The sequence below is a fragment of the Orycteropus afer genome, unplaced genomic scaffold (genome assembly GCF_000298275.1).
Source record: "Orycteropus afer afer isolate SDZICR_OR568_19922 unplaced genomic scaffold, OryAfe1.0 scaffold00130, whole genome shotgun sequence".
Lineage (NCBI taxonomy): Eukaryota > Metazoa > Chordata > Mammalia > Tubulidentata > Orycteropodidae > Orycteropus > Orycteropus afer.
The window spans coordinates 5,745,927-5,758,830 of NW_006921717.1; the positions used below are offsets into that span (position 1 = coordinate 5,745,927).

Sequence of the window (12,904 nt, forward strand, 5' to 3'; positions counted from 1 at the left end):
TAAAGATGTACTGCCTCGGAAACCCAGTGGGGGTTGCTATGAGTCGGAATTGACTCGATGGCATTGAGTTTGGTGGGGTTTTTCTTTTTTGGTTTTATACTCAAGGTTATACTTTGGTTCTTGTAGACTTGTGTTAATTTTCTTCAGCTTCAAGTTGAACTTGGATATGAGCAATTAAGTGTTTCAGTGTCAATTCCTGGCCTTTTTTTGACTGGTGATATTGAACTTCTCCATTTTCTTTTTCCACAGATGTAGTCAAATTGGTTTCTGTGTATTCCACCTGGTGAGGTCCAGGTGTGTATGTAATTGCCATTTATGTAGTTGAAATGCCAGGATTTGCAGTGAGTGCATTGGTCTGACAAAATTCTGTCATGTCATCTCTCCAGTGTCATTTTTATCACCAAGGTGCTATCTTTCATCTACCGATCCTTTGTTCCTAACATTTATGTTCCAATCACTAGTAGTTATCAGTGCACCTTGACTGCATGTTTCATCAATTTCAGACTGCAGAAATTGGTCAAAATCTTGTTTCTTCATCTTTGGCATTAGTGGTTGGTGTTTAAATTTGAGTAATAATCTTACTAACTGGTGTTCCTTGTAGGCGTATGGATATTATCCTAGCACTGACAGCACTGCACTTCAGGATAGATCTTGAAATCTTTTTGATGATGAATGCGATGCCATTCCTCTTCAATTTGTTATTCCTGGTGTAGTAGACCATATAGTTGTCTGATTCGAAGCACCCAATACCAGTCCATTTCAGCTCACTAATGCCTAGGATATCGATCTCTATACATTCCGTTTTATACTTTGCACATTCCACATTCGGATTATCAGTGGATGTTTGCACATGTTTCTTTTCATTTTGAGGCATGCCACATCAGCAGAGGCCCTGAAAGCCCACTCACATGTCAGTTTGTTGTACTGTGGTGGCTTGCATGCTGTTGGGTTGCTGGGCGCTATGCTGCTGGTATCTAAGATACCAACAGGGTCATCCGTGGTGGGGAGGTTTAGTGGAGCTCCCAGACTAAGATAGACCAGGAAGAAGGACCTGGCAGTCCACTTCAGTGAGAACAGTTATGAAGGCATCGGAACTGAGAACTAGTTACTTTGTTGTCAGAGTGCTTGGCTGAATAACAGGATAAAATTCTTTCTGCCTTTGCAGATTACCTGTAATATAAATAATTGAATTCTGGTTTAATTTTTTTTCTTTTAAATAATAGAACTATTTCTTTCTCTTCTACTTTTGTGGACACTTTGTCTCGGTTGTCTGGAGATTTTTTTAGTTAATGCTTTTCCAACAATGGGAGTAAAAAAAGTTTTGAGTTGTACATTTCCAATTGCAACAAGGTGAAATCGAACAAGCTGTTGCTCTGCCTTCTGGTTGCAGGTCTCATACTGCTGTTAAAATAAAATCAGTATTAAGCCAATATTAAAACTTGATTGAAGTTTATTTAGTGTACAATTTGCATATTGTGACATTTTTGACCAGAGAATCAAAAATGTTCCAGAGAGGAAAAATCTTTTTTGTAGGCTTTTATACCCCAACTCACTGCTAGTAATTATACATTTCCCTGGAAACCAGGCTAGAATAGGATTTTCAGAATAACTGTAGACATGCAGGGTGTAGTATTTAATATTTCCTTGAACAATTTAGGCAATTACTGGTAGACTTTAAAATATAGCATCTAGTCTGATCTTTCGAATGGCTATTTTCCCATAACTACACGCTGATGATTGTTTGAGAGCACATGTCCGGGAGGACATTCTTTACTAATTAAACTGTTGTTTGATTTAAAGATGACTTTCAGGGACCAGTTTCAGTCTAAGGTTACAGTTTAGGGTTTAAAGATGACCCTCTGGCTTACGGTTTTAGGTACTCAGTGGCTTCAGAAAGTCTGAATACCATGAGAATTAAAAATTTTCGTTATATGGCAAACAAGTGTCCTTTTGTTCATGTGGTTAGTGCCAGGATTTTTGTTGGTGATTTTGCTGTTTAAAACAAGGCTTCGAACTGGTTTGAACTGGTTCACTCATGATGGATGATGCAAAATCTAGACAGGCTGAAATATACAAAATGTGGGTGCCTGGAGCAATAGCTAGAATGGAAAAATGATGGCTCAGAGCCCTGGAATGGGAGACTCAGAAGAGACATGGTGGGCCCTTTCAGAAGCCTGACGCAGGAGATTGGATTCCTGCTAGGACTGTGGGGTGCAGCACTCATCCTGAGTGGCCTGGTTCGCTACCATCTCTAAGCAGGGTACTGCTTTTTCCCACTGCCAGGCAAGAGATTGGTTGCTGCCCTTGTTTTCTGCGAGAGAGATTTAAGTTTCTGGGAAGGTATTGACCTGTAATTGTCCCTGTTCCAGTTGTCATTCCAGGCACCCACATGTTACAAATTCTGTCTATCCTGGTTTCAGTTTTTTGGCCATGAACTGGGAAGAACCAGTTTAAAGCCCTGGTTTAAAATGGCTCCAAAGTGTAGTGTTGAAGTGCTACCCAGTGCTCCTAAGCGCAAGAAGTTACTTCATGAGTTACAGTGCTGTTGCCTCTGAGTTCATTGCTGATCAATCAGCAGTACATACTAACTAAATAAACACACATGAAACAAAGCTACATAGTGATTAGTTGACTAAATGTGACCAGAGGAACCTAACTTTGTATTTCCCCCTGAGCATTGATTTAGTATTTAGTGTTCACAGCCACTTTATAAAAAATAACGACTGTAAATAATGAGAATTGACTGCACGTGAGTAAACAAGATGGGTGGGTGCCCCTCCCCTTTCTCAGGGTTTAAGCACCGTGAGGGCAGAGGGTTTTATTTTTGTTCATTGCTTTGTCGCCAGCTCTTTGAACAATGTCTGTCATACAATGGTGTTCAGAAGCTGTTACTGATGAGTAAATGGCGTCAGAATGTCTCGATTTCATAAATCAGGTTCATGGAAGGACTGCACTCAAGAGCTCTCACGCTGATACGGACCCCACCCACTTTCTTTTCAGTTGGTAATTTCTGAGTTAGTTGGGAACTCAGGAAGATGTTAGATTATATAAATTTAATTCTTTGGGTCTTGGTTTTCCTGTATCTTCCCAGTTGGACTAGCCATGAGGTGATAGCTTTCCTGAGCCCTCTGTGGCAACTTCGCGGAAGCTGCAAAGACTCTGTCACCTGTCCCGAGACGGGGTCTTACCTGTCGAGAGGGCTTGGTGGTGGCTCAGTAAAACCGTCGAAGGGCAGAAACGCAATATTTTCCACTAGTAGAGAGCAGTGGGGAACTGGACAGGCTGCAGCCTGTCAAAGGTGGAGAACCTGTGGGACCCGGAAGAACAAGGCAGCCCTGCTGATTCACTGTGTCATAAGGTACAGATGTGCTGTCTCTTTAACCTTAAAAATTAACAAAGTCAAGCAAAAGATGGTGATTTCTGTTTGACTTAAGGGCTAGTGCAAGGACCAGGCAAGGGCCCGAGACAACTTGAAGGCTTGATCGTTGTTATTTTGAAGTCCATGGTTATGGACATTTTTTAAAAAGTGAAATTTCTTCGTGGGCTGGGAGTAGACTGAATATCTGTAGTGAAAACCAGGGTAAGGAACCCTCTCCACACTGCATTCTGGACTAGAGAGCACTGAGTACCGCAGCCAGGCAGGAGAGAGAAGCACACTAGGGTAGGGTGATGGTGGCCAGAAAGTGTCCACGTGCCCGGCCGGGGCCCGCCTTCCCCAGCAGATGGTCAGGATACCACCTGCCAACGCTGAAATGAGAGGTAGACTGGGAAGATTGCTTTCATGCTCAACTTAGCTGAATAAGGAAGGCTGTGTCAGGCTTATTATTTCTTAATTATCTGTCATTTTTCTTTGTGGTCCCGTCCACAGATATTGCCAGTGAATTCAAAGACCAGTTACAGGTACTGATACCCTTTGTGTTAGATCCATCTAACTTAATGGAAAAGGAGATCAATGGCTCAAAAGTCACCTGTCGGGGACTACTGGAGTATTTTAAGGTAAATACAGGTTTTAATTTACAAAGGTTTCTTTTTTTTTTTTTTTTTAAATTATGATTTGGGTGCAAAGGTTTCATTTTTTGATTAAACTGAACTTGTTGTTGTTGTTATGTGCCATCGAGTCGGACCCGACTCATAGCGACCCCTCCTTGGGTTTCCGAGGCAGTATCACTACAGAAGTAGGATTGCCCAACCTTCCTTCCTAGGAGGGGCTGGTGGGTTTGAACCGCCAGCCTTCTGGTTAGCAGTCAAGTGCTTTAGCCAGTATGCTAAACTGAACTAGGATGTAAATTATTTTAAAGCTTAGGGGAGCCTTTGCTGGTGGAGATGGTGAGAAATTTCCAGAGAGCGCAGTGTCCTTGCAGGAGTGAGCCACTGGGTGGCGGTGTCTGTCTAAGAACCAAATGCATTCTCATAATTCCAGCGGTCCCAGGGTTGAGGCCAGCTTCCTCTCAATTGACACTTGCCCTTTAATGTTATGTAAACGTGCCTTCACTTTGAAACAGTGAACCAGTCCCTACTTGCAATAAATCCTTCATCACAATCACCTTCTGTTACTGCACGTGCAGCTTTTAAATCATTGAAAAGGCACGGAGCCTTTTCTTGTGCTAAGTAAGGCTAAATAAGAACTGAATGCACCTGTTCTGACTTACCGTCCATTCACTTAAAGACACACTTAGGATAAAGACACTTAGGAATTGAGCTCATAGGGAAGTCTCTATTTTAAAGCTTAGGGGCCTTTCCTGGGGGAGACAGTGAGGGGCATTTCCAGAGACCTCAGTGTCCCTCCAGGACTGAGCCACTGGGTGGCAGTATCTGTCTAAGAACCAAACGATGTTCTTTGCACTCTCTTGGAGGAGTCATTACTGTGGCTAAAGGAAGATGGCTCCTCAGGAAGATGATGTGGACAGGAGATGGTTAGGAAGTTGCTGTGAGTAGGAGGAGACGGCACCTAGATGTGACATGACTACCTCGAGGCAAATGGTCACTGCTCACAGGTAGCGGTGAGGCCAGGGTGCATGGGGAGTCGGATGGAAATCCTAGCCTTTGTAGGCTTGTGCTGCTTGAGAATATGTTTAGTTACTTTAGTTAACCAGAACTGCTAACATGCACTCAGGTGTGTTGTGTTTTGGCTAATTCCTGGTTGTTGATCTAGGTCTTTGGGAAAATGCACTTGTAATGGTCACTGTTTCTAAAAGTTAAGGTATGAATGGAATATGGCAGGATATTATTTCTAATCATTTTATGTTTGTGTTTTAAGGCATATATTAAAATTTACCAAGGAGAAGATCTGCCTCACCCCAAATCCATGCTTCAGGTAGGCAGTTCTTTGACATCCTGCGTCATATCGTAGTCTTTGGTTACTTGAGTTGACACACACACAGTAAGTAGAGCCCTGTGCTAGGAGAATACTACTGCTCTTCTTTCCTGTTACGTCAAAAGAAGTCCTTAGCACGGGTTGTTAGTCTTCCGCACACTTGGGGCAGCATGGCTGCTTGATTTTCTTGTCTGGGTTTCTGGTAGTACAGTCAAAACTGAGTGACTGCTGCTCGCTATGCCTGGTCTGCTCACCAGACACAGAGACACAGTGTGGAAAACACTATTTTATCATACCCAGGTAAAAATACCTAATAATGTTTCAAAAGTAATTTTCCTGTCATCTGTTGCCTCTTTTAGTAGTGTGTGTCCTGACATACGTTATTTACTCATCAGGTTTGGGTTTTTTGTTCTCAACTTGAAACTCATTTTGTTTTCACGTGCAAATTCTGACTTTCCTGTGCTGAACAACGTAAGGCCAGTTATTATCAAATGTTGATTTCTTTCGTAGCAAAAACATTTACACAAAGGGAGCCAGAACCTGGAACTAAGAGTGTAAAGATAAATTTTTCTTTTTTGGCTTTTCTATTTCTTTTTTTCTTTCTTTTACTTGAATGTGTAGAGAGGTTTTATTTATTTATTTTTAAACTTTTTGTTGTGATTTGGGTGAAAATTTACAGAGCAAATCGGTTTCCTCTGCAAGAACTCCCACCCATTTTGCTTTGTGTCGTTGATTGCAATTCCCTCAATGCAACATCATTCCTTCCACTTTGTTCCCCTTGTGTTGCCCGTTTCCATCCCTCCTCCTGTCCTAAAACCCTTCCCGCATTCTGAACTCCTCCCTGGGCAAGTGCTGCCTCTTTGACCTCAACTGGCTGATTGTTTTAAGGAGTGCACATCTCCCTAGTGTTGCACTGTTTTCCTTGTAGACCTGTCCGTTGTCTGGCTGAAAATGGAGCTACAGGAGTGAGCTCAAGTTTCAGGTACAAAGGGTGACCAAGGGCCAGAGATTGGAGGTTCCACAAGTCACTGTCTGACCAGAACACCTGGTCATTTTTACGGGCTTGTCTGTCTCTTGCATTTAATATTGAAGCAAAGGAAATGGTTTTCCTTTGGTTTTTGGAGGTTTAATTTACGCTAAAGATTCTTAGTACAAAATTAGATTTTTTGGCAGGAAAGATATCCTCTATTTCATAAAGTGGACGAGATGGAAAATTAAAAGATAACACGAAGATAGTAAGTAAAAAAGGAAGAATGGAAAAATAGGATGAGATAAAAGTTTCACTTGGTTGTTTGTGGGAGAATGTTAAACAACCGGATTTGTATTCACACTTTACTTTCTTTAAAAGGCCACTGCTGAAGCCAACAATTTAGCAGCTGCAGCCTCTGCCAAGGACATTTATTACAATCACATGGAAGAGGTAAGTGTGGCTTATGCCTTATTCTGAAACACCTGTAACCTGGGCATTGCTGTCGACTTCCAAAGGCCACACGCAGTCCTATCTGTAACCTGTCTCAAGGTGATGAGGCAACCAAGCTGTGCTCAGATCGCCCTGGTGATTGGGAGCTTCTGATAACTGCCATTTCTTGCCCGGTCTGTTCCGCAGTGTCGCTGCTCTCTGATCACTATCCCCCTGGTTATAGAAATGAGCTTTCAGCTGGTGGGAACCCAGACTTTACAGGTCTGGAGCATCATTTTAAAGTTAATCTCTGGTACCTTAAAATAACCTTTTTAGTGTCTTTTCACTTAATTTTGTTGGGCATTTGTTTTTTAAAGGATCGTAAACATCCTTGTATTTTAGGTTTGTGGGGGAGAGAAGCCTTACCTGTCTCCAGACCTTCTCGAGGAGAAGCATGGTGAATTCAGACAGCTTGCTCTGGACCATTTTAAGAAGACCAAGAAGATGGGTGGGAAGGACTTCAGCCTTCGTTACCAGGAGGAGCTGGAGGGGGAGATCAAAGAGCTCTATGAGAACTTCGTCAAGCACAATGACAGCAAGAACGTCTTCAGTACCTTCCGCACCCCTGCCGTGATCTTCACAGGCATCGTGGCTTTGTACATAGCCTCGGCCCTCGCTCACTTTGTGGGTCTCGAGGCTGTGGCCCAGCTGTTCAACTGTATGGTTGGACTGTTGCTGATAGCGCTCCTCACCTGGGGTTACATCAGGTACTCTGGTGAATATCGTGAGCTGGGTGGAGCTATCGATACTGGTGCATCGTATGTGTTAGAGCAGGTAAGTGTGCCGCTGAGGAGGTCGAAGGTTGGTAACGGACAGCTGTTTGTGCCTGTATTACGAAATATTTCCGTTCAGAAGAATTTCGTTGTGAAAGAAAGCATGGGAAACATCCCTGGCCATTTTTCCCCTGATGGACGTTGTTTTATTAGCCTCCTCTGGGGTATTAATATTTGTTCCTAATACTTTGCTTCCCTGCCTAAAATGCCCTCTCCTGCACAGAAATTCTGCTTTAGACATAACTCTGCTTCTCCCTGGAAGCTTCTGACGATGTGCTCTGCAGACACGTGGCCTGTGTGTTTTCTCCCTCAAGATCAACTTGCTTCACTGAGAATTAAGAGCTTTGAAAACTATGAACAAAGTTTTCTGTTTTGAGCCCTGCTAAGTTAGGTTAGAAATAGCTGCCATCTCCTGCATTTAAAATCTTAAAAAAAAAAAAAAAATGAATAAAAAACCCCTGATGGCTTTTTGACACTGACGTGGTCTCCTGTTTTAGGGATCTTTGAGACTGGTTTGTTTTCTGAGTAGCATGAACAGACCAGGTAGGCAAGAAGCTTGTGGTGAAGCCAGGGCCTCGCCTGCCCATCCCCATAAGGCAGATCAGGGGGAGGCCGCTGCTGCTGCAGACCCCCTCACACCTGCACTCTGTTCCTTGCTTCGGGCGTATACCACCCACGGAGGCAGAGCTTTGACAGAGAACTTACTCCTTGACGCTGTGCTGTATCTCACTGACGTGTGACTAACTGGACTTTTGCAGGCTACGTCGTATATGTGTAATTCCACTCAGGCGGCTTTGAGAGATGCTGTTGTCGGCAGACAAACAGTGGATAAAAAAGCTCAGTAACATCCAACAAGAACCGACCAGCCCCTGCTGATTTCTGGGTTTCTGCCACGGCCACAGGTCCACGTCCAGAGGAGACGGTAGACGTGAGGCCATCCAGGAAGAGCTGCAACGTGCACTGTAATAAACGAAGCAGACCCTCCCGTGGTTGCCAGTTCTTGAATGCACGTCCGTTTCTGCTGGAAGCACTGCTTTCCTTGCTGATGTAGACCCGAGCCTTTGTCTGTTTTCTTACGCCTTGCTGCTTTGTGCACTTTATGGGGAAAAAGTGAAAGAAGAAAATGTAACGCAGCTTTAAGTCCTACATGTGCCACTTCGTGCCTTTAAAATGGAGTTTGTGATTTTGTGGACATGATGGGGAGGGGATGGAGGATAACCTCAAGGAAGATGCCATTTTGGGGTGAAACTTCACTTCCTTTATACCTTACTATTTTGAGTAGGATTCCTTTTTTTAAACATTTACCAAACAGAAAAGCTTCAGAACTGAAGATGGGCTGAGAATAGCACCACTGTACTTTAGGAACCATAGCTGTATTGTTAGAGCATCTTGTTTGCCATGGAGGATGGGAAACCATATATTTAAATAGACCGTGCTCTGAGATGGCAGGTCTTAAAGGTGCCTGGCTGACCGTTATATTACATGCTCTAGTTTTTGCCTTCATTCTTGTAGCTTCTTTCTAGAAGAGAAGTCACACAAGGCCTGTAGAAGCCAGAGTGGTTTGTAGTAACAGGAATGACCTGGATGTTTTGAGACGAAAGCCTGAGTTTAAACGTGACCTCTGATAAGTCACTTCACCTTGTGCCTTGGTGAGATTCACTGTTTGTAGGTCTGTGTGTGTACATATTACATGTGACTTTGACACACAGTTGTCGTTGGCGAGTTGTTTTTTTTTCCTCTCTGAAAATTTTGCATAAGGACTTACCTAAGGTTTAGAGGAAAAACATGACCAAACATTACTGCTTTTAGCTGGTGTCCTGTTTCATGTGGCTTCATGGTAATTTAGGCCTTTGTCCAAAATGTTTATTTGCAGTCTCCTGTGCACTAATACATTTTTTAATAAGGAAGCTATAAATACCAATTGGTCAGCAAATTACCTTTATTTAACTTAATTTGATGCTAGTCTGGTAGCTTTACAATAGCTTTAGCTTAGTAAGGACCAAAGTTCTACCCAAATACAACATGTAGAAATAGCTAAGAATTCTTTTTTGTTTCCCTTGATTGTGTTAGAAAAATTTTTTATCCGATTGATTTCCTTTTATTTGTAATGGTGAATTGTTACCGATTTTAAAACTAGGCTGCAAGTATTTCTACAGACATTTAGGTGGGTGAGCCTTAATTTTTCAAGATAATTTTTGTGGGAGAGGCTGGCTTAGTCAAAAACTGAGTGTAAATTTTACTCACGTGAAGTATGAATGGAGGAAGGAAATGTGTCCTTAGCATGTAATCATTTTAGCTAAGAATTTCATTTGACCACTTTAACCTGTTACCTCTCAAGTGTTTTTATAAGTTCTGAATTAATTCTAAGCATTGTGTATTTTCCCCATATTTACATACCACCTTGCCTGAAGTTCGTGCTATTTTATTCACTTGCCATTAAGTTTTAGCAAAATTTCATATTGTTCTAAGTACTGTTGATTACTGATGATGCTAAGCTTTGACTATTAAAAGGAAACTTGGCTTGAGATTTTACACGTTTTCAGGTAGCCTCTCATCTTATTAATAGGTCTTACAGATGTTGAGGGACTTGGCTTTTTAAATGTATTTTATAAGCAGATTTATAGATTTCAGAATAATTAAGTCAAAAGTAGGCCTGCTTTTATGGTGAGAGAAAATGATATGGCCAAAACGCATTCTAATACTAAAGCGTTAAGTCTTTTTTTTTTCAATTTTAAGTGTGTGACGACGTCAGATTTGATTAAAGCTTAGGATCTAGTCACTGTTTCGGAGTAACCTTGGCTTCGTTGCCCTGAGGAAGCCTTATTTTTGTCTTTATGATTTCATTTTTTCTGCCTCTGGAAGCCACTTAGAAGGGTCCATACTAAGGGTTCTTTGGAGTGTTCTTTGGCCTTGCTGCTCTTTTAACAAGAAATTGATGATTTTATGTATCAATCTTTTTTTTTTTTTAATGGGAGATGACTTGTCATCATGGGGGGTATTTGTAGCCTGGTTAAGGGAGTGCCTCTTACTTCTTAACTTCCCAGCCTTTAACCTGTGGGGCAGGGACATTACTCAGGAGTGCAGATGTGTGTATTGGGTCAGTGTGTGACTCCACCGTTCCCAGCTGGCACATTCCTAGCAATATATGAGGCACGTTCTTAGTAAACATGGAAATGGAGGTTTCCAAAATTTTCTATTCAAATCATTCATTTCAGAGGTTAAATGTAGCTAAGTTGTTTTTTTTTTTTTTTGGCCCCCAGTTTGCTTCTTAGGATCACAGTGATGCTGAGAAGTCTTTCTGCCTTGGTCTGTAGATCACTCTGAGGACAGAACTCCTGGGTCTGTTTGTGAAACCGTCCTTGGAGTCCTGTTTAGTGCTGTAGTAAGAAATCTGCTCCATGGAGGTTTGTCGCCACCAGCCTGTGCATTGTCTGTCTGTCTGCCTGCGAATGTGTTAAGTGCTTACTTGTTCTCTCTCCTCTTCCGTGAAATAAATGCTGGGGGCAAACAAACGAACAGACTGCCTTGGACTGGTGTCTTTTCCTTCAGTAGATTGTGCCACACACTCCATGTGCTTACAGACGTGGTGCCGTGGCGGGGGTGAGTGGGAGTTACAGAGGAGTCGAGGAGCTTTATTCAGGGCGAGGCAAAAGTGATGAATAGTTTTATTTGTAAACAATGTCAGATTTACATGGGTGTTTTTGCAGAACTCTGATTAAAATGTAATTGGATGATTTGATGTTTCCTTCTAAGGCAGCCTGTGTGTGCTGCATCATCCTGGCTTCTGTTGGTCAAGGACGGAGGGCAGACAGACAGACTTCAGTTATGAAAGGAGAGATTTGTGTCTGTGTGGTTTTTTTTTTTTTTTTTTTTTCAGTAAAAGAATTTGCAGTTGAAAGCTTTTCCTTCTGTAATGATAAATCATATTGTAGGTGTGGGTTGGGTTCTCATCTACCTTGGTGGGCGTAAGCCTGAGAGGCTTGTTAAAAATCCAGATTCCTATCCTGATACCCAGGGATTGCCGCAGGGAGGCTGGGCTGCGGCTCTGGAGCCACCGTCTTTGTAAACAGTACGTTGTTTGAGAGAGACTGCTCCCTGGCATGGGAAGAACCCGTGAGAAGGTGCAGCAGGGCTCAGCGTTTACCCGAGGTTCAGAACGGGCGATCCGCTGCCGGATACAGTCCCCAGCAGGTGACTGTTGAGTCATAAGGATGCTTTATAATCCAGAGGTGTGCACGCTCCTAGGGCTGCTTTTCTAAACAAGATACAGTGCCTTCCCTGAACTCCGAATGTGTGAGTATCCTGTTCACAAACAGATGGAATTAGATGTTTTTTGAAGGTAGCTGTTTTTCCTTTCAAAAAACAAAATTCAGCACTGTTGACTTGAATCCCTAAATCTCTCAAACACACACATAAAACCCCCCAGCCACAAATAAAAAATAATGAATAAGAAAGAATGATAGAGTCATAACTTTGCAATTTTGAGACAGAAGTACCACACATCAGAACTTTCTAAAAGAGATCCAGAGGCAGAAAGGTTTGAAGATGTTTTTGTTCCTTGGGAAGGAATTTCCTGTGCCCAGAACGAAAATCCAATGTGATGTTTTCATGACCAGGAAGTCGTATGTGGTCCCCAGAGCTTTCTAATTTGGATGACTAAATGCTGCCATTGACGGGAGCCTTAAAGGAGGTTAATCTCGATCACATACAGAATTTCTTGTCACATCCCTTCTGTGTTTTTGTTTTAAAAAATAATTTGTGAAAAGTACTTTCTGCTACATGTTTACCTTTGAATGACTTTAAATTGTTTAAAAGTGCAAGGGGATGAGATTATGTTAAAAGCATGTTTCTGTTTCACTCTTAGTTGTAAGATCATTTAATGGAATAAAGATCACAACATGTTGCGTGCTTTTTCATTTCTCTGTAATATGGGCAGATCTGGGCAGTAAGTTGATGTGGACTTGGCAAGCTGAACAAGCAGTTCTCTTGGCCTCTAAGGGATGGTTAACTAGGTATCAGAGGCAGCCGTGGGAATGTGGTTTGAGTCGACTTTCTCTAACATTCTTAGTCTAGTGTCTGACTGAGAAGGCTCAGTGTGGCTTTGAAACCCACAAGTTTCATTTATAGTAACCTGGATCTTGTGAGGACCCTTGAATTCGTAGCACTTCCGTCTGGAGCAAGTGGTTCCTTTATATAGTGAGTGAGCAAAGCTCTGCTGGAAGCTTTCCCGTCCACTAGCAACCTCGGAGGCACGGGAGGCTGCATAGAACTGCTCAAATACTGCCTCGACACACACTGGCTTGAAAACTACACTTAGCCCCACAGTAAAATTACTTCTTCCCTCGTTTTGAAATGTAC

At 42.3% G+C, this 12,904-nt stretch overlaps 1 protein-coding gene across 1 annotated transcript in view; it reads left to right on the top strand.

Annotated features, from left to right (window-relative positions):
* The window catches only part of ATL3 (atlastin GTPase 3), a 62,849-nt gene extending 54,458 nt beyond the window's left edge, over positions 1-8,391 (top strand). Inside the window, exons 8-12 of the mRNA XM_007944850.2 lie at positions 3,869-3,996; positions 5,258-5,314; positions 6,663-6,734; positions 7,116-7,547; positions 8,305-8,391. Coding sequence (XP_007943041.2) covers positions 3,869-3,996; positions 5,258-5,314; positions 6,663-6,734; positions 7,116-7,547; positions 8,305-8,391 — 776 coding nt within the window. The remainder of the gene's footprint in view (positions 1-3,868; positions 3,997-5,257; positions 5,315-6,662; positions 6,735-7,115; positions 7,548-8,304) is intronic.
* The last annotated feature ends 4,513 nt before the right edge of the window (positions 8,392-12,904 follow it).